This window comes from Schistocerca nitens, chromosome 8, assembly GCF_023898315.1.
Source record: "Schistocerca nitens isolate TAMUIC-IGC-003100 chromosome 8, iqSchNite1.1, whole genome shotgun sequence".
NCBI classification, from domain to species: Eukaryota; Metazoa; Arthropoda; class Insecta; order Orthoptera; family Acrididae; genus Schistocerca; species Schistocerca nitens.
The window spans coordinates 39917536-39944192 of record NC_064621.1 but is presented as its reverse complement, the minus strand read 5'-3'; the positions used below and the strand labels follow the sequence as shown (position 1 = coordinate 39944192).

At 42.9% G+C, this 26657-nt stretch overlaps 1 protein-coding gene across 1 annotated transcript in view; it reads right to left on the bottom strand.

The window, feature by feature from the left end:
• Positions 1–498: 498 nt before the first annotated feature.
• LOC126198628 (leucine-rich repeat-containing protein 4C-like) overlaps positions 499–26657 on the bottom strand; it is a 150765-nt gene continuing 124606 nt past the window's right edge. Inside the window, exon 3 of the mRNA XM_049935088.1 lies at positions 499–2013. Coding sequence (XP_049791045.1) covers positions 1312–2013 — 702 coding nt within the window. The 3' untranslated portion in view covers positions 499–1311. The remainder of the gene's footprint in view (positions 2014–26657) is intronic.

The window sequence follows — 26657 nt, the reverse complement described above, 5'->3', positions numbered from 1 at the left end:
AGGCACGAGCTTTTCGTAAAGTCTGCCCCGAGAAAATCTTTCAAACACGAAAGGCTATCGCAAACATCGCACGCAGCGAGGCGGCACTCACTGTGATCCTACCATGAGCTGTAAGCTTGGCAGGGGCAGAAAACTGATCCGTTCCAGTGCGGCTGGAAGAAAACAGCCTCATTTCCCCTGACGATGACGAAAGATGCGGCTCCAGATACGCTTCTGAACGTGGTTTCCTGTGCACGCAGAACGAGGTGGACAGCAGCATGTGGACGCCCCAAATCTGGACTGAAGTGCTCATCGGCGTGCAAACACTCTTATGGCTTATCTTGCGAGAACGCCCCAGAAACTGGACCCGGCAAGGATGTGGAGAAGGTAGAAGATATGTTCCAGGTCGAGGAAGTTGGTGACACAGGAGATCGGTTGCTGTGAGCGGGACATGCCGGAGTCTCCCAAACGACGGCGATGGAATTGAAACTTGATAAAATGTTAATCTCTGATATATTATTGTTTTTTAAATGTTGCCATACCATTTTATTTCTTCATTAGTACAAATTTTTATGTTACTCATATGTCCATTACTATGTACTTGGTTTTCATTTTAGCAACCGACTCATACCAATTAAGACATGTGTAAAAACGAATAAAAACAATTGAACGAAGAAAATTAAAAATGATACACATGCAGAACACATATGTGCTCATTAGAAGCCATCTCCTCACTGGAGATTTCATTTCATTGAATAACTGTGACTTGAAAGAAATACAATAGAATATAATTACTTTGGCTTTTAGGTGCACAAACGTTTAATAGTGCCTAAATCTGAAAAACTAGATGGTTTTGTAATATGAAATTCCTTGCTTTATAACGTTGATAACGCGACATTTTTCATTTGGAGTAGTCGCTTTTGAGTTACAGGCGTTCGAGCCGACTTTTTAGCCGAACTGGTAAAAATGAATGAACTTCGACAACTGATTGCGGCCAAATGGCTGCACCGATTTTCACATTTAAATAGGTCATTCGAGTCAACATTTAATGCTCTTTCAGTTTGGTTAGGGTAACATTTAAAGCTGGATGGATAATTTCCGAATAATTGGCGAAAGCCTTAAAAAAAGTGCCAACATTTCTTGGGCTTTTGGCTGCAAAAAGTTGTCCCGAGGGTTTTCGAGATCGAAAACTGGGATTAAATGTACTGTCAACTATACACACAACATAAAAATATGAAATCTTTTACCTCTTTTTTGCAAGCAAAACGTACCCCGGTACTGGAATAACATAACGGCTCTCCCCGTCACCTGAGGAAACCGTTGCAAGATAGCTTAAATGCTCGCAGGAGCTGGTCGACTTGCTGCTTGTCCTGAATTCGTATTTGTAATTGGTATCCGAACTGTCTGACTACCACCCAGAATCTCGTATATGTGTTCCTCTCGACGCTGACCTCTTTCACACGCTTTGCGAATGTAGGTGAGTAGCAACGCTGTAAGTAGTGCTGTAACGACGAGGAAGACCCACTGTGCCAGGGTGGGGATGAAGGTCACTTCTTCGTAGGCGAGAACGTCGCCTGTTGCCTGCCGCTCGGCGGGGTCCAGCCCGCTCCCAGGGTCTCCCACCTTATTCACCTGCCGAGTGCCACTCGTCGTCGCCTCCTGGGAAGAGCACTCGGTCCACTGGAACGTCAGATCGGCGTCCAGGAGTATCAGCTGGGGGATCGGTTCCAGAATGCACTCGGATACGAGCTGGAGGTTGTTACCCCGCAGTCGTAATTCGCTGAGGGCCGGCACCTTGGAGAAAACCTGGTCCGGTAGTTTGCCGAGGCTGCAGGAGGACATGTCGAGGGCGGACAGCGAGCTGGAGACCAGCATGGGGCCCCGGCCGGGCAGCACCAGCGGGTTCCAGGACAGGTCCAGAAGCTCCAGCCGGCGGCACTCGGCGAACGCGTCGCGGGGCAGCACGTTTAGCTCGTTGTGCGAGATGTTGACCTCCTTGAGGTCTCTCAGCGCGTAGAATGCGTCGGGGGATATCTGCAAGGAAAGGTACCAGAAGTGACGTTATACGCTGTATATCGTCCACATCTCGTGGTCTAGGGGCCAGCGTTGCTGTCTCTGGATCACGGGTCCCCAGGTTCATCCTCATTTGTGAGACTAGATTGGTTTGTGAGAAGAAAATGGACTGTGTAAAAATTGGGAATTGTACGGGCGCTGATGACCACGCAGTTGAGCATCTCACAAAGCAAACATCATCATCGTCATACAGTATCTCAAGTGAGAGAACAAATTGTGGCACATTAATTGAGGGATGTTTCTGAAATATGGCTGAATTACTCTGCAAGCATGTCCTAAAGCTATGATATCATAATTTTTATCTTAATTTATTCATCAATTATGGCAAAAAACGTGATGAAAGACACACGACAAAAATACATCTTAGTTTCGAACGTACGCCATTTTGCTATTTTGTAACATTTTGGAACTTTGGTCCAGGAAACAACCATTTAATGATATTACCATATCGTGGTCGCATATAAGTTGTTACTGCTGAGGACAGTGTCCTCCACACCAGCGCGGACGGGCCTGCTCCATGCCAGCGTTTCCTGCATCGCCAAGGAGTGTACATAGATCTGATGACGATCTCTGTAGTACTTCGAAAGCGGTCATCCACAAACAAAAAGTAACAACTTACATGCGGCCACGACTGTGTTTACTAAAGGAATTATTGTTTCATCAAATTAAAAAAAAAGTGTGCTGAAACGTCCCCTTAGGAAAATTTATGAATGATTGTGCTGGTAAACCCCTTACGTTATTTGATTTTCAAACAGCTGGGCAAAACTGAACGTACTCAGACATTTCTCTCTTTACTTATTACGAGCATCACTAAACTGACACACAATATTTTTAGCGGAACGCAATCTGACTTTAAAAAATCCCTACAAAAGAATGGCCCTGGCTAACAATAACCAATACCGTTCATGTATCACTTACCTCACAAAAATCTTCGTTACTCTAACTACTGCAATACGGCGAGCGCCACTACTGCCAGCTAAATAAAAGATTCTTACTACTGAAGTCACTAACTACTGATAGGCATAGATAACAAATGAAAGATTTTGATAGAGAACAAACAATGTATTTACCTTAGTAGTGTTCAAAAGTCATATATATATATATATATATATATATATATATATATATATATATATATATATATATATATATATATATATCAGTTCATGATATCCAGAATTACAATTTCACTGTCTCTGATGGACACACGTCCAGATCATCCGCCCTCAAAACTCCGCCATCTCTCTCCCCACATCCACCACTGCTGGCGGTTCACCTCCAACTGCGCAACGCTACGCGCTGTTAACAGCCAACCGCCCAACACTACAATGGCGAATATTCCAACAATTCAAACTAGCCACAGACTGCACACAGTACAGTCAGTGATTTTCATACAGAGCGCTACATGATGTTACCAACATAAAAATCTAAACAGCCTACTTACAGTGCTATTACTCTGTGCGCAATATCCTGTAGGTTAATTAAATTGTTTGTTTTTTGATTTCGGATAAGAACTACTGCAGGCGTTCCGTCATAAGACACATCTAATTATGGAATGATCAACATTAACTCTTCGGATGGGAGGCTTAATAATGACTCGTCGATTGCTTCATCACTTTTTCCAAAAAAATATAAAAAACTCTCTTATATTATAGGCCGACCGAGGAGAATGGATCCTTAATAACCACCATATATCTTTTAAATTATGCAACTGCGTGAGGAGGTTTCAAAAACAGACAAAGGTACATAAAGCAATAGCGACGGAAGTTGAGCGCCTTGTTCCCACAGCGCAGCCGCACAATACCATACACAGTGTCACAACCTGCTTCAGTCATTAGTACATAAACCTCTACTACATTCTGAGCCACCAGGATGACATTTGGTAATGGGAAAATGTGGGACGCCACAGCAAAATTGTTAGAATGGTTTCAGTCTACCGGACTAATGGAGCATATTAACAAACTGATGCTGGATCGAAGTCAAAGGATTTCAGGTGGCTAACGCTGTTCCCCATCCTATTGCTAATTGTCAGCAACTCTTAATCACTGATTCGGCATCGACAATGACCAGCCAGGGAGGTGGTGAAACGGCCCGACCTAGACTGTCCTTGCCGCAGCCATGGTGAAGTTCTACACAGGCCATCCGAGAGTTCTGTGTGATGCCTCAAACCGCGTGGATACCATCGCTGTTCATCACGGGAGAAGGCTGCAGAGAACAAGACGGCGTGTACACTGAACTGGACATCAGTGGCGTGATGTAGCCGCCGATCGGGGCTAATGTAGCTTGCTAAGTTGCTGCAGACGTGTTGTGACGCCACCATGGCTGCCGTTACGTCCTCCAGCTCCTGCAAAATCGATGTCTTTGAACGAGGAGGTGTCTATGTGCCGCTGTTAAATGTACACAGATAAGCCACATCATTATGACCACTACCCAACGCGACGTTGGGTGCCAAGCACGTGGCGCGCTAACGAAAGAATGTTAGTGGAGCCGACACGGAAGGGGGTCACCCTAGCGAAGATACGGGCTGCAAATGGGGAAAGCCATTCACATAAACAACTTTCACAAACGGCAAATTATTGTTACGCAGAGCCCGTGAACGAGTATCTTGAAAGCGGCGAAGCTGGTCGAATGTTGACTTGCTACTCTCGTGAGCATCTACGGAAAGAGGTAAAAGAAAGTGAAACTACCGCTAGGTGCTAAATGGTTGGACGTCCACGTTTTTTCACAGAAGTTGAGGTTCGGAGGTTTGCCTCCTCTGTAAAGTAGGATAGATGGTGATCTCCGGCATCTCTGGCGAAAGAGCACAGTGCTGGTGCACGTACGTTTCTGAGAACACCGCTCATCGTACATTGTTGAACATAGATCCCAGCGGCAGACCATCCTTACGTGTCCACATGTTGACCAAACGGCCAGCCGCTGTGGCCCAGCGGTTCTAGGCGCTTCAGTCCGGAACCGCGCTGCTGCTACGGTCGCAGATTCGAGTGCTGCCTCGGGCATGGATGTGTGTGGTGTCCTTAGGTTAGTTAGGTTTAAGTAGTTCAAAGTCTAGGGGACTGATGACCTCATCTACATGTACATCTAGATCTACATACATACTCCGCAATCTACAATATGGTGCTTGGCGGAGGGTACCTCGTACCACAACTAGCATCTTCTCTCCCTGTTCCACTCCCAAACAGAACGAGGGAAAAATGACTGCATATATGCCTCTGTACGAGCCCTAATCTCTCTTATCTTATCTTTGTGGTCTTTCCGCGAAATGTAAGTTGGCGGCAGTAGTCTTTAGATGACCAGAGTCAGCTTCTTATCGCATAGGAGTCTGAAAAACTGGGACTGTACAATGATGTCCACACACTGCGTAATAATAAGCCATGGGAAACTGGCCTAAGCAGAGACCTTTTGGATGGCACCTTGGAGCTTGCATTCAGCCGAACGCTACAGACCGGGAGCTGTACCAAATGTAAAAGTCACTGGCAAGCAGCATTGCATGACCAATGGTCTGATGGAGATCACGAGTCTATGATGGTTGTGAGGAAAAGAAACACTCAGCATAGAGCTGTGAAGGATGCCATTTTCTTGGACTCATGAGGCACTAAGTGATGTAACAACTCTAAACCGAAACAATTGGCAAACAAAAACTGATGAATAAAAATCAGAAGGGGGGCCTCAAAAGCCTCAGTTGAGGACATGAAAAGTCTGATGTTACCAGTGGTAGCGTGTACCTTATGTAGGTAAAAAAAGACTGGTGAAAGAGGTGCTGGTCTCTAAAAAAAAATTTGTCAGATTGCTGTTTCCTACCTAAACAAATGGTTGATTGTGGATCATCCCACTGAGAACCCACACTGATTCACATTGATAGGGGGACAAAAGGCCTTCCAATTCAAGACTCAACATAATCTTCCAGGATCGTCAGAAAGTAGTTGACGACGGATGTTGGATGTTTGCATGAGTGAAACATTGGGACGATGATACTATCTCACCCTTGTGATAGGAAAACAACTTCCAGCCAATACAGCCAAAGACCGTGAGGACTATGAGTAACATTCAGATGTAGGATCGTTTGATTATGAATGCCTTTATGCTAGCACTCTGGTCAAGTGATCTAATGACTAGCATATGGAAGTTGAAGCGTATTATCATATATTTTCTCTTTTCCTGGCTGGTTAATTCCACGGTTTACAGACACAGTGAAACTGACAGTCTACTGTTCCTCGCAAATGCGAGAAACCTGGAAACATCAAAAGCCAACCCAAAAAAAAAGCTTCTACTCACATTTCCGATGGGGTGATTTTGGGTGTCTTTGTGTCCTGAAGCCTGGATCCTTCACAGGCTCCTCAGATGTTAAGTCCCATAGTACTTGGAGCCGATTGATTCGCTAACCCAACGACATCATCGGTTACGATTGCAGTGAGCGCCGGACCATCGGGATTCGACGGACGATCAACGGAAACATGTCGGCTATTCTGGTGAATCACAATTTGCTACACCAGGTGGATGGTCGTCTCCACAGACGCCGTCGTCTAGGTGAACGGCGGCGCGCCGCCGACACACGATGGTGGGAGTAGTATTACGCTGTCGGAGACATTCTCTTGCGTTTGCAGCTACCAGCTGACAGCTGCGGACCACGTGCATTCCTTCATGCTTATACAGGGTGTTTCAAAAATGACCGGTATATTTGAAACGGCAATACAAACTAAACGAGCAGCGATAGAAATACACCGTTTGTTGCAATATGCTTGGGACAACAGTACATTTTCAGGCAGACAAACTTTCGAAATTACAGTAGTTACAATTTTCAACAACAGATGGCGCTGCGGTCTGGGAAACTCTATAGTACGATATTTTCCACATATCCACCATGCGTAGCAATAATATGGCGTAGTCTCTGAATGAAATTACCCGAAACCTTTGACAACGTGTCTGGCGGAATGGCTTCACATGCAGATGAGATGTACTGCTTCAGCTGTTCAATTGTGTCTGGATTCTGGCGGTACACCTGGTCTTTCAAGTGTCCCCACAGAAAGAAGTCACAGGGGTTCATGTCTGGCGAATAGGGAGGCCAATCCACGCCGCCTCCTGTATGTTTCGGATAGCCCAAAGCAATCACACGATCATCGAAATATTCATTCAGGAAATTAAAGACGTCGGCCGTGCGATGTGGCCGGGCACCATCTTGCATAAACCACGAGGTGTTCGCAGTGTCGTCTAAGGCAGTTTGTACCGCCACAAATTCACGAAGAATGTCCAGATAGCGTGATTCAGTAATCGTTTCGGATCTGAAAAATGGGCCAATGATTCCTTTGGACGAAATGGCGGCCCAGACCAGTACTTTTTGAGGATGCAGGGACGATGGGACTGCAACATGGGGCTTTTCGGTTCCCCATATGCGCCAGTTCTGTTTATTGACGAAGCCGTCCAGGTAAAAATAAGCTTCGTCAGTAAACCAAATGCTGCCCACATGCATATCGCCGTCATCAATCCTGTGCACTATATCGTTAGCGAATGTCTCTCGTGCAGCAATGGTAGCGGCGCTGAGGGGTTGCCGCGTTTGAATTTTGTATGGATAGAGGTGTAAACTCTGGCGCATGAGACGATACGTGGACGTTGGCGTCATTTGGACCGCAGCTGCAACACGGCGAACGGAAACCCGAGGCCGCTGTTGGATCACCTGCTGCACTAGCTGCGCGTTGCCCTCTGTGGTTGCCGTACGCGGTCGCCCTACCTTTCCAGCACGTTCATCCGTCACGTTCCCAGTCCGTTGAAATTTTGCAAACAGATCCTTTATTGTATCGCTTTTCGGTCCTTTGGTTACATTAAACCTCCGTTGAAAACTTCGTCTTGTTGCAACAACACTGTGTTCTAGGCGGTGGAATTCCAACACCAGACAAATCCTCTGTTCTAAGGAATAAACCATGTTCTCTACAGCACACTTGCACGTTGTGAACAGCACACGCTTACAGCAGAACGACGACGTACAGAATGGCGCACCCACAGACTGCGTTGTCTTCTATATCTTTCACATCACTTGCAGCGCCATCTGTTGTTGAAAATTGTAACTACTGTAATTTCGAAAGTTTGTCCGCCTGAAAATGTACTGTTGTCCCAAGCATATTGCAACAAACGGTGTATTTCTATCGCTGCTCGTTTAGTTTTTATTGCCGTTTCAAATATACCGGTCATTTTTGAAACACCCTGTATCTTCCCCGACGGCGATGTCGCCTTTCAGCAGTATACTTCTCTGTGTCTCGGAGCTAAAACCGTGCTACAGTGATTTGAGGAGCATTATAGTGAACTCACGTTGATGTCTCGATTAACAAATTCGCCTGATGCAAATCCTATAGCGCCCGTATTAGTCGCTATCGGGCGCTATCACCGTGTACGGATATCGGCGACCCGTTATATGCGTGAATTACACGACGTGTGCGTGGACATCTAATGCCACATACCTCCACAAACCCAGCAACAAACTGTTGCATCCCTGATATGCAGAATCACTGATGTATTCCGTTCCGAAGACGAACAAACAAGCGGCTAAGCAGGTGGTCGTAATGGCGAGTCTCATCTGTGCACTTTTCCGTAATGTCTTGTTTGTGAAACTCGTAAATTCTTAATGATTACTTCAGTGTTTTTGATATTGTGGAGGAGACGTCAAAACGTTGCTGTATAAATGTTTTGTAATTAACATTCATGAAATTATTACACCATTCCGCCTTTCTCTTGATAGGCGTCCACAACTGTTTCTCATCGTCTCAATGATAAAATCCGCTACAGTTGCAAAAATTATTTTTTTCTAAATGTCCTGTTTCTGGACATATGTTCCATGTTTTAGTTCATCTTTGTCAGTCCAAGAAGGACAAAGGTTTAAGTAGATTAGAATAAGTTAACATAGTGCATCTCTGGTGAATGGCCCGCGAGAGAATATCCTCTTCAATATTAGGTCTACCAGAATGCCTCCCTCAGTGGAGGATAACGATCCAGGCTTAGGGGCACGCCACACGTGTATTCGCAGAGCTGCATAGACCAGAACGAATCACAACTCAAAGTCGAAGTATTATGCACGTATGTGAACGTCTGCTCGCTTCCCGTGGAAATAATAATTTATTGTAAAGAAAAGGGTATTAGTCAACTACTCTACATCTACATCTACATCTACATGATTACTCTGCAATTCACATATAAGTGCTTGGCAGAGGGTTCATCGAACCACAATCATACTATCTCCCTACCATTCCACTCCCGAACAGCGCGCGGGAAAAACGAACACATAAACCTTTCTGTTCGAGCCCTGATTTCTCTTATTTTATTTTGATGATCATTCCTACCTATGTAGGTTGGGCTCAACAAAATATTTTCGCATTCGGAAGAGAAAGCTGGTGACTGAAATTTCGTAAATAGATCTCGCGGCGACGAAAAACGTCTTTGCTTTAATGACTTCCATCCCAACTCGCGTATCATATCTGCCACACTCTGTCCCCTATTACGTGATAATACAAAACGAGCTGTCCTTTTTTGCACCCTTTCGATGTCCTCCGTCAATCACACCTGGTAAGGATCCCACACCGCGCAGCAATATTCTAACAGAGGACGAACGAGTGTAGTGTAAGCTGTCTCTTTAGTGGACTTGTTGCATCTTGTAAGTGTCCTGCCAATGAAACGCAACCTTTGGCTCGCTTTCCCCACAATATTATCTATATATCTGAGACAGGGAAACCATTGCGCCTTTAGACTCCCAAGCTTTTTCTCTTGTCGTTCCCGTTTTTGGAACTCTTTTTCTTTGGGAAAATGCGCAGTAGGCTGACGCTAGCAAACACTGTTGCTATAGGGTTCTCCGGTGGCCATGCCTTTTCTGTTTTTTTTTGCTACGCGGCTGGCACACAGCTATTAGACGTAGTAGCTAACAAGCAGTGGTAAATTCATATAAGAGTGCGCTCTGCAATATTTGTGCTTGAGATCTTGACATTTATGGAGGAAGTAGCAAGACGCCCCATCTAAACCGTAGCCACTCACGCAAGATATATCCAGGCAAAATTAGTGCTGAAGAACAGCACCTTCAATACATCAAGACCCGTATCAAAAGCAGGCAATATGGTGTGTTTGGTCTATACATATAATATGAGGTGTGAAGATACTGCTAGTGCATATTTACACCATACTCTCCAGTGCAGTATCTCTAAAAGGCATGCTGTCGCGTGTTATTTCACAACCATTATTGTTGCCGCATATACGGATATTTTAGAAAGAATCGTAGTGACATTTTTGGAGCAATATAATAACAGTTTATGGCAGATGGAGTTACATTTTTTTTACAAGTACCTTACAACCATTTTTGTTTACACACTATCAAAGTGCTATTTCTTGTGCTATTAAACGAAAGACGCTGTTATGTATGATTATATTGTTCGTTACTACGGCATATTTCGGCGTGATTGCCGTTTTCATGTTATTTGTGAAAATTACAGACTTTGCCACAATATATCAGTTTTTTTCTTTTGTTGACCAAAAAGGAGGTTGCAGTTAGCGTAACAATTGGTGTGGTAAATTTTCATAAGACAATAATGTTGTACAAATTTGATAGGCCTTGTTGTAACAGTACTTGATTAATTTAACTTGCTTTTAGTTTCTCAAGACAAAAGTAAATCCATCTACGTTCTAGTAAGTAAGTTCTTCTATTTCAAAAGTTTCATAAAGCTGATTGCTAAAACATTGACGCTATATCTATTGTGAATTTCATTCTATTACTGAAAATTAAAGTTTCATACCTTCAAAGATAATATCATTAACAGTTTAAAGTTCAATGGAACTCTTTTCAAGATTTGTTCTCTCAGTGATGGCTACCAACCTTTAGTAGACAGTATGCCCTATTACTTTCAGAAGGCAAATACTGAAGGTGAGTTTGCACTGGTTCCTGCCCCAGTTGCAAATACTGACACCGTGCTTTAGTGGGAAACCTCAGTTACCAAGCCGATAAGTACAATAAGAGTGAAGTGCAGAGAGGAATGTTGATTCTAGAGGGAATGAAGCCCCGTCACACCCTCAAATTCCACTAAATGTTCCGCAGTTATTACCATTGCCTTAATAATAGGCAGCGATTAAGTTTCACAAAAGAGTTCAGGTGAAGTAAAAGCAATATTTAATTATAATTACAATTTTTAATAATCTTTGCGAGTTCGTGATTCGACGTTACGAGAACCACTCAGGGTTGAAGCAAGTTCAAGCAGTTTAGTAGGCGCAAACAGCGGCTTGTAATCATAAACTATAGAAGCTCCTTAAGCTGATAGAGAGAGCAGAGAGAAGAGAGGTTTTAAGTCATGTTGCTAGCTGCAAGTACAGGCCTCTAGTTCCAAGGTTGCCCCGAAGACCTCTCAGAGTGACCTCTGTAAGTATCACATTTTAATGTTCCCATGTAGTTTTCACATTCCTTTTTGATCCCACGCTGATCTAATTGTAAGTGTGATGAGCAACGGAACTATACTTCCTTATGCGCAACTGATTATTTTATAGAATAATCGGATTTTCTTCTCGTACCGTCAAATTATTTAAGCGGACTTAGGTAATTATGCATCTGAGTACACCATTATAGTATAAGTAAATACCTTTCTTAATTCGTGAATTGACTAATAATTAATGTCGCTATGCGTTTGCCGTTTATTACGAAACTTACCGTAATTATATTCCCAGACATACACTCATGTTTTGGAAATTGATGAATATGAAAGCCAAATCACTTCTAACTAAAAGAAGATAACTGTTTAAGGAAAGTTGTTTATTTTGGTAGCACAGGGAATTTCCGTGGAACTGCACTCTCTTGTCGCGTTGTGCTTCATTATTGCTGACGTAGTGGATTGTTTTGTGTCCATTGCAGAAAATAGCCAGTTGGCTACCTACTGAGCTGCAAGAGTTTCCCGCGCTAAGTTGTAAAATGAAACGAGGATAGTGCTCAATATTGAAAATCGTTACAAGAAAACATACGCATCTATATCATGCTCTTGATATATGGAGACTACTGCTTCAGAATTGACGACGAAGAACCTTAGTTACAAAGTCTAGGGCAATGAAGAATCTGTTGAAGTTCCAGGTACGTCGCCCTCTCTTGATTTAACTTTCGACAAATTTGACGTTGGTGCTTAGATAAATCGCAGATCTATTGGCCGTGATTTAACAATGAAGTTTATTACTGAGTCTTGGATGTCATCTAAAGAGTTTGCTTTTCCTGCGACGGAGCCAAAAAGAAAATTGTGTTTGCAGCATCAGTGGCTAAAAGCCTATGCTTGGTTGATGTACTCACTGAAACTAGATGGGGTCCTATGTAAATATTGTGTTATGTCCAGTAAAGAACAAGTTATGTCAAATGATTAAAACTTTGGTGCAATGGAAAGATACACGTGACGTGTTTAAAAAACACGAATAAATTATTGGAAACAAAACGAATATCTGATAATTTTGTTCTGATAATACTGTTGCCAACTTTACTCACAAACAAGAAAATGTCGTCATTCGTATGAATTTCGCACTTAAAATAAAAATACAGTGCAACAGACGTGCTCAGAGCTGAAGCCATGCTGCTGTTGGGAAGACTGGATATACTATTTCGGAGAAAAAATGACTGCATTATTCAGTATCTACACTGCTGGAAATCACCGACCCATACTGGAATGACGGCAACTTCACAGCTACACTGAGGATGCGTGTGAAATATGGGGACGTGCCTGTCAGAAATCACGTAGAAACCGCGCCATTAAATGCACTTTACTCAAGTCGGAGCAATGAACTAATATCCGTTTCGGCTTTTTAATTCAATAAAATATCACCAATAAAGCGAATGGGTCACAGTTTTTTTATTATTTTGACAGGTGACACCTGCGATATGTGAGGGACAGACAGGGTCTCACTGCGTCTAGGCTATGTCGAAAGATCGTTTGAGGTGCTCTTGGAACTGTTCCAGTACGTGAGTTAACAGGTCGAGGGTTAGTGGCAGTGATCGTGCACACTCTAGAAAACTATGAACTTGATATGCCTTATCTGTGTCGGCAAGCTATGCCGCAATGAGTGGATATCTTCGAGGGGTGCAAGCTGTAATTCGTGAAAAGTTTCCTCAACCTAAATATGTACACTGCAGTTTTCACGGCCCCGGTCTGACTCTGCTCAGTCATTTCGAAACTGCACACACACGTATCCTCAGCTATAAATTTCACTGAGGATTGTTCACAAATGTTCAAATGTGTGTGAAATTTGCTAAGGTCATCAGTCCCTAAAGCTTACACACTACTTAACCTAAATTATCCTAAGGACAAACACCCACACCCATGCCCGAGGGAGGACTCGAACCTCCGCCGGGACCAGCCGCACAGTCCATGACTGCAGCGCCTGAGACCGCTCGGCTAATTCCGAGCGGCTGATTGTTCACAAAGCACAAATGTTCTGAAAGTAAAAGTCACGGAATATTGCGATGAGCATATCACAAGGACCAGTCTTTTGTCTATGTGTGAAACGAGATGGGTTGAAAGATACGATTCACTAATAAGAGTAAGGAATATTTACATTCCAATCTTGTACGCTCTGGACGAGCCGCAAACTGGATACCTCGGATAACGCCAGCCACGTTCTTTGTGCTTTGGAGAAGAGCGAATTCCTGGTCTCACTTTTTACAATTAAAGAAATGTTTTCATTAATAAGCACTTCAGAAAGTCCAGTGTTATCTCTCAAAGGCAACTGAAAATGTACGACATATTTGCGACGTCTTGAGTGACATTGCAGATTGCAGATTCAAAGAACTGTTCTCTGAAATAAAGCTGGTATCAGAAGAAGCTAGAACCGAACTACTTCTCCATCGTATTAATTCACAACAGAGGTAGATATAAAACGTGGAATTACCATGTGATGTCACTACTCCAGAGGACTGCTTCATATTGGACAACGTAACGGCGCAGCTGCATTAAAGATTTGTGAATCATAAGTCATCGGTTACCGCTTTAACTTCAGTTTTAAGTAAACAATGCACTGACGAGCATTTTGCTGACAGAGAATCCATTGCTACAATCAAGCGGACAGCCACATTGATGAATGAAGTCAGAAATGCAATTGCAGTAGCGCAAATGGAATAAAATACCAAAATGCTAATCGACCTAATTGTGCTCTCGCAGCTTTATGTCATTGCAGTGAAGATTTTTTTCGTTAATGTTTATTGTTGTTGTGGTCTTCAGTCCTGAGACTGGTTTGATGCAGCTCTCCATGCTACTGTATCCGGTGCAAGCTTCTTCATCTCCCAGTACGTACTGCAGCCTACATCCTTCTGAATCTGCTTAGTGTATTCAAATGGTTCAAATGGCTCTGAGCACTATGTGACTTAACTTCAAAGGTCATCAGTCGCCTAGAACTTAGAACTAATTAAACCTAACTAACCTAAGGACGGGACACACATCCGTGCCCGAGGCAGGATTCGAACCTGCGACCGTAGCGGTCGCTCGGCTCCAGACTGTAGCGCTTAGAACCGCACGGCCACTACGGCCGGCCTTAGTATATTCATCTCTTGGTCTCCCTCTACGATTTTTACCCTCGACGCTACCCTGCAATACTAAATTGGTGATCCCTTGATGCCTCAGAACATGTCCTACCAACCGATCCCTTCTTCTTGTCAAGTTGTGCCACAAACTCCTCTTCTCCCCAATTCTATTCAATACCTCCTCATTAGTTATGTGATCTACTCATCCAATCTTCAGCATTCTTCTGTAGCACCATATTTCAAAAGCTTCTATTCTCTTCTTGTCCAAACTATTTATCGTCCATGTTTCACTTCCATACAAGGCTACACTCCATACAAATACTTTCAGAAACGACTTCCTGACATCTAAATCTATACTCGATGTTAACAAATTTCTCTTCTTCAGAAACGCTTTTCTTGCCACTGCCAGTCTACATTTTATATCTTCTCTACTTCGACCATCATCAGTTATTTTGCTCCCCAAATAGCAAAACTTCCTTACTACTTTAAGCGTCTCGTTTCCAACTCTAATTCCCTCAGAATCACCTGATTTAATTCATGTTCATCTTATACCCTCCCTTCAAGACACTGTCCATTCCGTTCAAGTGCACTTCTAAGTCCTTTGCTGTCTCTGACAGAATTGCAATGTCATCGGCGAACCTCAAAGTTTTTATTTCTTCTCCATGGATTTTAATACCTACTTTGAATTTTTCTTTTGTTTCCTTTACTGCTTGCTCAATATACAGATTGAATAACATCGGGGAGAGGTTACAACCTGCCTCACTCCATTCCCAACCACTGCTTCCCTTTCATGTCCCTCGACTCTTATAACTGCCATCTGGTTTCTGTACAAATTGTAAATAGCCTTTCTCTCCCTGTATTTTACACCTGCCACCTTCAGAATTTGAAAGAGAGTATTCCAGTCAACATTGTGAAAAGCTTTCTCTAAGTCTTAAAGTGCTACAAACGTAGGTTTGCCTTTTCTGAATCTATTTACTAAGACAAATCATAGGGTCAGTATTGCCTCACGTGTTCCAACATTTCTACGGAATCCAAACTGATCTTCCCCGAGGTCGGCTTCTACCAGTTTTTCCATTCGTATGTAAAGAATTCGCATTAGTATTTTGCAGCTGTGACTTATTAAACTGATAGTTCGGTAATTTTCACATCTGTCAACACCTCCTTTCTTTGGGATTGGAATTATTATATTCTTCTTGAAGTCTGAGGGTATTTCGCCTGTCCCATACATTTTGCTCACCAGATCGTAGAGTTTTGTCAGGACTGGCTTTCCCAAGGCTGTCTACTCCCGTAGCCTTGTTTCGACTTAGGTTTTTCAGTGCTCTATCAAACTCTTCATGCAGTATCGTATCTCCCATTTCATCTTCATCTGCATCCATTTCCATAATATTGTTCTCAAGTACGTCGCCCTTATATAGACCCTCTATATACTCCTTCCACCTTTCTGCTTTCCCTTTTTTGCTTAGAACTGAGTTTCCATCTGAGCTCTTTAATTTTCCTGTAGGCAGTATCTATGCCTCTACATCCTCACATTTGTCCTCTAGCCATCCCTTCTTAGCCATTTTGCGCTTCCTGTCGATCTCATTTTTGAGACGTTGGTATTCCTTTTTGCCTGCTTTATGTACTGCATTTTTACATTTTCTCCTCTTATCAATTAAATTCAGTATTTCTTCTGTCACCCAAGGATTTCTATTAGCCCTCGTCTTTTTACCTACTTGATCCTCTGCTGCCTTCACTACTTCGTCCCACAAAGCTACCCATTCTTCTTCTACTGTATTTCTTTCCCCCTTTCTTGTCAATTGTTCCCTTATGCTCTCCCTGAAACTCTGTACAACCTCTGGTTCTTTCAGTTTATCAAGGTCCCATCTCCTCAAATTCCCACCTCTTCAGTTTTAATCTACAGTTCACAACCAATAGATTGTGGTCACAGTACACATCTGCCCCTGGAAATGTCTTACAGTTTAAAACCTGGTTCCTAAACCCCTGTCTTACCATTATATAATCTATCTGAAACCTATCAGTATCTCCAGGCTTCTTCCATGTATATAATCTTCTTTTATGATTTTGAACCAAGTGTTAGCTATGATTAAGTTGTGCTCTGTGCAAAGTTCTACCAGGCGGCTTCCTCTTTCACTCTTACCCCCAATCCATATTCACCTACAACGTTTCCTTGTCTTCCCTTTCCTACTATCGAATTACAGTCACCCATGACTACTAAATTTTCGTCTCCCTTCACTATCTGAATAATTTCTTTTATCTCATCATACATTTCTTCAATTTCTTCGTCATTTGCAGATGTAGTTGGCATATAGACTTGTACTACTGTCGTTCGCGTGGGCTTCGTGTCTATCTTGGCCGCAATAATGCGTTCACTATGTTGTTTGTAGTAGCTTATCCGAACTCCTATTTTTTTATTCATTATTAAACCTACTCCTGCATTACCCCTATTTGATTTTGTGTTTATAACCCTGTAGTCATCTGACCAGAAGTCTTGTTCCTCCTGCCACCGAACTTCACTAATTCCCACTATATATAACTTCAACCTATCCATTTCCCTTTTTAAATTTTCTAACCTACCTGCCCGATTAAGGGATCTGATATTCCACGCTCCGATCCGTAGAACGCCAGTTTTCTTTCTCCTGATAACGACATCCTCTTGAGTAGTCCCCGCCCGGAGATCCGAATGGGGGACTATTTTACCTCCGGAATATTTTACCCAAGACGCCATCATCATTTATCCATACAGTAAAGCTGCATGCCCTCGGGAAAAATTACGGCCGTAGTTTCCCCTTGCTTTCAGCCGTTCGCAGTACCAGCACAGCAAGGCTGTTTTGGTTAGTGTTACAAGGCCAGATCAGTCAATCATCCAGACTGTTGCCCCTGCAACTACTGAAAAGGCTGCTGCCCCTCTTCAGGAACCACACGTTTGTCTGGCCTCTCAACAGATACCCCTCCGTTGTGGCTGCACCTACGGTACGGCTATGTGTATCGCTGAGGCTCGCAAGCCTCCCCACCAACGGCAAGGCCTATGGTTCATGGGGGCAGGGATGTACAGGTAAATATCAAATTTCAGGGGCTGATCTGACCATGTTACCAAACGTTCGTAAGATATATCTCGTTATAATGGTAAATGAGATAAGGACAAGTTAAGTAACAACACATTCAGCTTCAGATAAACGTTTGAAGCTCACTAATGCGAAGAAAATATTTGTGGGCGCTAACAATTGAGATTCTGATCGTCCCAAGCTATCACAACAACAATCAGTTTAGTTGTTGGAGCCTTAGCCTGTGAGAAAATTCCAAACAATTTGCTCACTATAAACAGCTATGGAGAGACAGTTGTATTGAGGGAGTAGTTTTAAAAGGGTACTCTAGGGGAAGATGCGATCTGAGTTTGTGTTTTCCAATAAAATACGAGCTCGACAGGATGATTAAATGCAGGAGAGACGAAGGTTGCCGCTTACTGTCGTGGACAGGCAAAGATAATTATCTGCAAAGTTTGCTTGTATGTTTACGAGTAGTTGACACGTTGAAGTTCAGTGACAACTCGGGTGGTTAAGTAACAAAAGGTTGGTGCATAGAGCAGAGCACACGGACAGAGACTTAATTGATAGGAGCTATGGCAGTGACTGCGGTGGCAAGTATTTGGTAGAACTAGCGTAGAATTGTGATTTGTTTAAAGTTAATACATGACTGCTCTTTCATGTAAAAATAGCAAAAATAATTTTGTTTTTATCCCAGAAATCTGTTTTGTAGCCTTTGGTGGAAATATTTATTTCTTCTCGTGTTAATACATCAAGCGCAAATTTTATAAACCAATCGAAGTGAGTGAGGAACATAATGTACACTCTCTGTTAGGAGAGAGAGAGAAATGAGTAGAGAGAACTTAGAAAAAAAAAAAAAAGAGGAGGCCTGAATTTACTAGAAAATTTTATGAAAGGAATTGGTACTATGTGGAATAACATGTAAATCATTTTTCAGTTGAAATTCATAGCATATTTTATTTACTATTAAATAGAGGGGAAGAGACTGTAACAACTTCGAATGGTTCCCTGGCTAAGCTTTAGTGAAAGAACAACAAATGAGTGGTGGAAGTGGAACACAGCAAACCATGTCCAATGTGTCCAAATAGCAGGTAGCCTTAGTGAAACATGGACTATAATCATTACATAAAAAGACGGTCATGGACGTAACGGAAGATGAGACGTGGGCTCTAATAAAGCTTAGAGAACTGACTTGTCAGTGTCGGCCTAACTAATGCTGAGTTGTTAGATGTGGAAGTTTTGAAAAATAATGAATTAGTTGTGATTCTGCATCAATGTACAGTTGTAGCAAGTCTGTGGGAGATGGAAGGACTATACAAGGGAATGCACAAATATCACCTAACAATGTATTTAATAGTGTATACCAGTCTAAGATAAACTGAGGTGGAAACAGTACCTGGAGGAAACAGATAATGTTTTGTAAGATGACAGCATCCACGGTTACCTCCAATCTCACCATCTGATTGAGCGACTGACAATTAGACTTAACAGCTGTAAGATAACACATGAAGCAGCCCTGTTCACAAACCCCAGAATATCGAATAGTTTGATTAGGACAAAGCAACAATCACAAAACGTCTCTGTTGAAAGAGTAGCGCGCGCCTTGTTGCATCGTGTGTAGAAACGTGTTGCTTTACCAGTGACGCCGGTGGCGTAAAGCCGTCGGCACACGGGCCGTGCTGTCGAACGTCAACGTTGAGCGTGCCAAGTTCAACGTGCTGCTGAACGCTCAGGAACGATGCGACTTGTGCATACGGTACGTGGGCCCCACCGTGGTATACGCGATCGCAACGCACTACATCGGCAGTTGCGGGATGTTTCTAGTTCGCAAATCACACTGTTTACGAATCGAGCGCGAGTAAAATACCCACGTTAGCTCCATTAAAACGCACATTTCCTGCAACGTCCACGAAAAGGAAAGTACCATGTCCAGTCAATAAGGACACAGGCTTATAAAAGTTCCATTACAAACAGTGCGTTGCAAATTTGCAATTCTTCTCCACATAAGATAAACATTATTTCTTCATTCCAACATTTAAGTAAAACCCCAAGGTCAGCCTTACTTGATCACTGTTCCTACCCAGTAGCAGAATCTTTGTAACATCTGAATTACGAAGCGTAAAAGAAAAAGGAGCAAAATATCTTTATACAATAGCGCAAGCTGTCCTATAGATTAAGCCAATCGACAAAGTCACCCTTCAAAAAAAGGTGAACTTATATTTACATAACATCAATTATTATAGTACATACTTATATTAAACTAATAATAAAGTATGAAAACCTAATAAAAACGCAAATGTTAGGAAAAAATTTGTAAGTGTCGAGTCGCGAACCACTGCCCAAATGTTTTACTGTTTATAGGTCAGTGACACTACTGACTTTGCTTTTTTTTCTCATTTTGTTCGATATTGTTCGTTGCATTTGTTCCGGGAGGATGCCTCATGACACCCGTTGAAGTTCGCTGTTAATCCTTTCACTCAGTTTTTTTTATTACAAAGGGCAGCTAACCCTCTGACCGAACATGGTGAGCTACCGTGCCGTCATTTATAGGTCAGTGACACTACTGACTTCGCTAAACCAACAACTCGCTGTTTCACACTCAGTGACACTACTGACTTCGCTAAACCAACAACTCGCTGTTTCACACTCAATCATAGCATGTTACCACTTGCTGAAAACCGTAATCGTAGATATCTTACAAATTGAAATTTAATTATAACAAATTGTACCAAGAACAATGCGTTTTGGGTAGATCTCCAGTATGTCGCTGCCTTCAAATAGCATACTCTCATAATACGCAAGTTACAATAATTGTTGCCACGAATATGATGTTTCTCATTATTTTATTGGAACGAATCACACAGTTAACGACGGGTTATCCAGTGATTCTCAATTTGCTGGTGCCCAGAAACGGCATGTACACGTATAGGCATGAAATAAATGCCAATATGGCGCCTCACAACTCTGTACTGAAGGGAGACGGCGTACGTGTGACGTAGGTGGCGTTGTGCTGTCTCATTGGTCAACGCTCAGACGCACGCTCAGAATATCTGACATGCCAGATATTGCTCTGCACGTTCGTAAAGACTCCCGAACGTGCTATTCCACACTATGACGTCAGAAACTCAGCACGCTCAACGCTCAACGTTCGGTTGCACGGTCCGTGAGCCGACGGCTTAAGGGAGCTACCCCGTGGCCTCGGGCGAACAGACACCGTATACCCAGCCACCCGTCCAAGTGGCGTCCGGCACGAGCAGAACAGGCCGAGGCGGAGACAGTCAGAGACGGCTCTGACGGCGTCGACAGCCGCGTATGCTGACGGAGGCTGCGGGATGAGGTGAATCACGCGAAGAAAGAATGACATCATTAACCGTCCTGACACAGAATACTGAATAGAAAAGTACTCAAAGAAGCTTTATTTTGACAGAGTACTGTCTAGTATGCACAGTTAGTGCAAGAGGTAATTCCGGTGTCAGACGACAGTTGGTATCATATGAGACGAAATAATTGAAAGTATAACAAGAATGACTCTAGGTCTGTATTATTTCAACAGATCATTTACCTACAAAAATACTGCAAGAAAGGATAGACGCAACACACGGCAGTGCCATCACACCTCGAGGTAACAAACAAAAGAACAGTACTGTACGTATATAGAACTCTTAGGCAGAAAAAGAAGACGACGTGGATGTGTTAGTTATCTGCGCGTTGCAGAGTGTTAAAAAAATTTCCTTAAATAGATTCCAATAGGAAATGCATTTCGACCCCAACTGTAAATGCTGTCATATTATAAAATATGGACAGACAAAAATTCAGTTGCCCATAAACATTAACATTTAACAGCCAGATAATAGTAGTCGAACTGTACTCGTCAATATGTGCTAGTGTAAAATAGGTCCCATTTACACTTGTCTCATGAAACAAAATGGCTCTGAGCAGTATGGGACTTAACATCTGGGGTCATCAGTCCCGTAGAACTCAGAACTACTTAAACCTAACTAACCTAAGGACAGCACACACATCCATGCCCGAGGCAGGATTCGAACCTGCGACCGTGGCGGTCGTTCGGTTCCAGACTGAAGCGCCTAGAACCGCACGGCCACACCCGCCGGCTGTTATGAAACAAAACAGTAAAGAATAATAATGAAAATATATCTATACACGACTTTAAAAGCATGGACGAACAGTTATGTAAGGAATATTAACTGAGCCGGCAAGGCTCGCTATTTAAATTTTCTTTTCTTTTTGAAATCACCCGCCTTCTCAGTACTCGCCGCGATGTAAATATCGAGATCTGATTGGAGTCTCTGGTCGCGACAGAACGAGGAAGAAGGGGGTTGCTGAACGTTAGCTCTGTACTGTGCGTGAGCAGAGACGTCGGTGTTGGAGGGCGAGACCGCTTGGTCGGTGGGCCACGTGGAAGCAGACTGTTGGGGACGGAACGCCGTGGGCTCGAAGAGCCTAGTGTGGAGGGCCGGTGTCTTCCCGAAGGCGGTCATCGTGTGGTCATTCGAGGGCTGATAAGTGATTTTTGGTTCTGCCCTTGGATTCCGACGAAGAATTACGGGATACCAATTCGATTCTACACAGAGTACGAGAAAGAACTTGCCCCCTTTCTAGCAGCCGTGTACCGCAAGTTTCTAGAGGAACGGAAGGTTCCAAATGAGTGGAAAAGAACACAGTTAGTCCCAGTCTTCAAGAAGGGTCGTCGAGCAGATGCGCAAAACTATAGACCTATATCTCTGACGTCGATCTGTTGTAGAATTTTAGAACATGTTTTTTGCTCGAGTATCATGTCTTTTTTGGAAACCCAGAATCTACTCTGTAGGAATCAACATGGATTCCGGAAACAGCGATCGTGTGAGACCCAACTCGCTTTATTTGTTCATGAGACCCAGAAAATATTAGATACAGGCTCTAAGGTAGATGCTATTTTCCTTGACTTCCGGAAGGCATGTTCGATACAGTTCCGCACTGTCGCCTGATAAACAAAGTAAGAGCGTACGGAATATCAGACCAGCTGTGTGGCTGGATTGAAGAGTTTTTGGCAAACAGAGCACAGCATGTTGTTCTCAATGGAGAGACGTCTACAGACGTTAAAGTAACCTCTGGCGTGCCACAGGGGAGTGTTATCGGACCATTGCTTCTCACAATATATATAAATGACATAGTAGATAGTGTCGGAAGTTCCATGCGGCTTTTCGCGGATGATGCAGTAGTATACAGAGAAGTTGCAGTATTAGAAGATTGCAGCGAAATGCAGGAAGATCTGCAGCGGATAGACACTTGGAGCAGGGAGTGGCTACTGACCCTTAACATAGACAAATGTAATGTATTGCGAATACATAGAAAGAAGGATCCATTATTCTACCATTATATGATAGCGGAACAAACACTGGTAGCAGTTACTTCTGTAAAATATCTGGGAGTATGCGTACGGAACGATTTGAAGTGGAATGATCATATAAAATTAATTGTTGGTAAGGCGGGTGCCAGGTTGAGATTCATTGAGAGAGTCCTTAGAAAATGTAGTCGATCAACAAAGGATGTGGCTTATAAAACACTCGTTCGACCTATACTCGAGTATTACTCGTCAGTGTAGGATCCGTACCAGGTCGGATTGACGGAGGAGATAGAGAAATCCAAAGATGAGCGGCGCGTTTCGTCACAGGGTAATTTGGTAAGCGTGATAGCGTTACGGAGGTGTTTAGCAAACTCAAGTGGCAGACTCTGCAAGAGAGGCGCTCTGCATCGCGGTGTAGCTTGCTGGCCAGATTTCGAGAGGGTGCGTTTCTGGGTGAGGTATGGAATATATTGCATCCCCCTACTTATAACTCCAGAGCAGATCACGAATGTAAAATTAGAGAGATTCGAGCGCGCACGGAGGCTTTCCGGCAGTCGTTCTCCCCGCGAACCATACGCGGCTGGAACAGGAAAGGGAGGTAATGACAGTGGCACGTAAAGTGCCCTCCGCGACACACCTATTTGGGTGGCTTGCGGAGTATAAATGTAGATGTAGAAGTCTGGTGTATGAGGTGAACATAAGAATTCCAGAAAGGCGCACGTTGGTGGCGTGTATATCAGACTTGTGAGTGCTGCAAGCTTTGTTTCGGTACTGCAGTCTCCTGTTAGATCGCTGCTTGGGAGGGGAGCGTTGATATCGGCATAGTCAGCTGCTTTAAAGTAGATGACTGTTTTGGATCAAACGTGGATCCAGGTTCACGGACCGAATCATTTCTTGTCTTATTACGAAACCTAAGTCGGCCCAGCGAGTTAAATTCTGTTATCTATACTTATAAGGAGTAATTTGACACTCTGGTAGTGTCCACGAGTGAACTTTGGAGATAGTGTTAAGTGTTTGTAGTCATGGAAAGATTAACCGAGGAGCTTTTCAGTAGGACGTAAGGTGTATGCTTCGCCGGCGATGGGCGAGGCATGACAGAATCTCTGGCCAGAGAGTAGTTTATCGTTAGTTGTTGCTTGTCGCGTGTCTGCGCTAGTCTGCGCGAGTCGACAGTAGAAGTCAGTCTGCGCTTGTCTGCGCGAGTCTGCAGTAGTAGTCAGTCGGATGCAGTAGTAGTCGGTCGGCTTTAGTAGAGAGTGGACAGTAGTAGTCTGCGGGAGTCGGCATGCGTCGGCTGTGTGCTCTGCTCGCGACTCTGGTCAGGACTCTGGAGGATGAGTATTGTTGTAGAAGGTAAAGAAGCAGCCTTGCGCATATTTAATAATGTATGTTAATTGTAATTTAATTTGTTCAGAAAAAATGCCCCAATAATAATTTTTTTTATAAAGTAACTCTTTTAAAGAAAAGTATTCATTTCAATTTAAAGAATTTTTCCACTCTTTTGAAGAAAAAGCATTCATTTCAATTTAAAGAATATTTCCTATGCATTCCATCCAAGAATAACAAAAAATATATATATATATGCCAGCATTGCACGAAGCTGTGTCGATAAATAAGAGCAGATATAGTTGCAGTTTCTATTGAGGTAAGAATTTTGCTTTTGTTATTCAGAATACAGGGCCGAAGGTCAGCGCTGCTGTCCTTATAAAATTTACCAGATATTATTATTTCTGTTGAGAGGTTACATTTGGTTCATGGTTCATTATTTAATTAATATTATTGTTGGTTCATTTTCAATTATCATTCCTTAAATTTTTGTGGGGAGGTTACAAGGACACTTATGAATCGTGCTAAAAGCAGTCCACTTCTTATGGTATTTTACGGTTCTGCTTGTGGTGGCGAAACCGCCGACAGTATTTTCATAATTTAGCTTGGGACGTCATTCTGTGTTTTGGTGTGGCCATCCCAAGAGTTTAAACCCCCAAGTATTTTCCTACTACCTTTGCTCAGGTTGCCTAGCAACAGTTGTCGATTTGTATCTTGTCTGCTGTTTGGTGCGGTGCGGTATAATAGAAGTGTTCAATAGTACCGCATCTACTCCCTCGCCCGTTTTAATATTTGCGAACCGCATCCATATCGACGTATAATCCCAGAATGCAATTTGTGTAAGTTGGTTGCGCCCTGTTATCGTTTTGTACATCGTGGAAAATATTTCCTGTGCCGCATGTGATACTGGAGGACAGCACGGTGCGCAACAGCGCATGACCACGACGAAATCAAAATTTATGTATTGTATACCATTTATTGTTTAGCTGGGTGTCGTATGCATCACATTCAGGGAGGTTTAAAGGGAAGGAAATTATTGTGTGATACGGTGCGCATCGTAGAGGCTACGGGGTTTGAGTGTACGTTAGCAGTAAACAGATTTTATTGCATTTAAGTTGTTGTTTTAATTAAAATTTTGCTATCAATATTTTATCGCCTTTAGAGATCAAAGGAGATATCTAGGAAAATTTTGCAGTTGTCATGTAGCCTTACAATACGTTATTTAACCTTGCATTATGCAATTTGTTTTTTTTTTCCTTTGCTTAGAAAGGGATTTTGAGTTTTAAGCGCTGTAAATTGAATCTGAGAGCTGTTCTTTGATCTGTTATTGTTCAAGAGACTATTGGTTAAATAATTCTTTAGGAACTTTCATTAAGAAGCTATATCGAGGATCTTGCTGTTCATGATAACGAATGTTCACTTACTATTTTAAAATCAAAGTTAATAAAGTTGTAAAATTTTAATGGTAAAAAATAACTTTTATTAGAGAAACGGTGACTGCCCGCACTCCCCAAAACTTCCACGCATTCAAGGTATTGGCCTTCGGGCGTTGTCTGAAGGTTTCCCCGGTGTCTATCCCAGCTAACGCCTTCGGGGCCATGTCAGTAACGTTAAACGTGGGTAGTCAGGCCAGGTTAGAGACTAGGAAATCTATATTTGATCCTCGTGTGACGATAGTACCACGGAAATATTCTGACTATAGGACTGTACAGTGGAATATTCTGACTAAAGGACTTGATACAGTGGGGGGGTTCTGACTAAACTGCACACGCAAACTCATAAACAGCTGTACAGGTAAGACACGTAACTCTGTGTTATTGACTAACAATATTGACACAGTGCTGAGGGTGGCGATGACGATAGTGATGATTAATCGTTTAGGGCGCTAAGTGGCGAGGTCATCAACTTGTGTGAAGGGCTTCGCTCCGCAAACAAGACATGTATTCTGGTCACGCGAACAGCTTAGTATTTCAACAGGATAGGATGTTCTCAGCAATGTGGACTCACGTTGCATAATCATTTGCTTTAAAAGAAGGGCATGGAAAACTTTTACTGGGGTGCACAAGGTAGTCAAGTGCTAGCGTGCAGTAATTAACGAAATAAGTACTTCTGCTTTATTGCCGACACTGGTATAGCGCCGTGGTTGATTATATTCACAGTGGATAAAAAAAACATGAAGCCAATAACCAAACACAGTAGATCACAGGAGAGGAAAGAGAATACAGAACTATGACCTGAAGAACATATTGGGAAAAGACTACGGTGATCGCAGTCGCAAGTGAAACCACTCGATCTGAAAAAAATATACGAGCAGACCATTATGCGGAAGAAATGGCGCAGTAGGTGGGCACGGAAGAGCTGCCGACGCGCCCGGCGTAGTCCAGGTGTCTCGCAG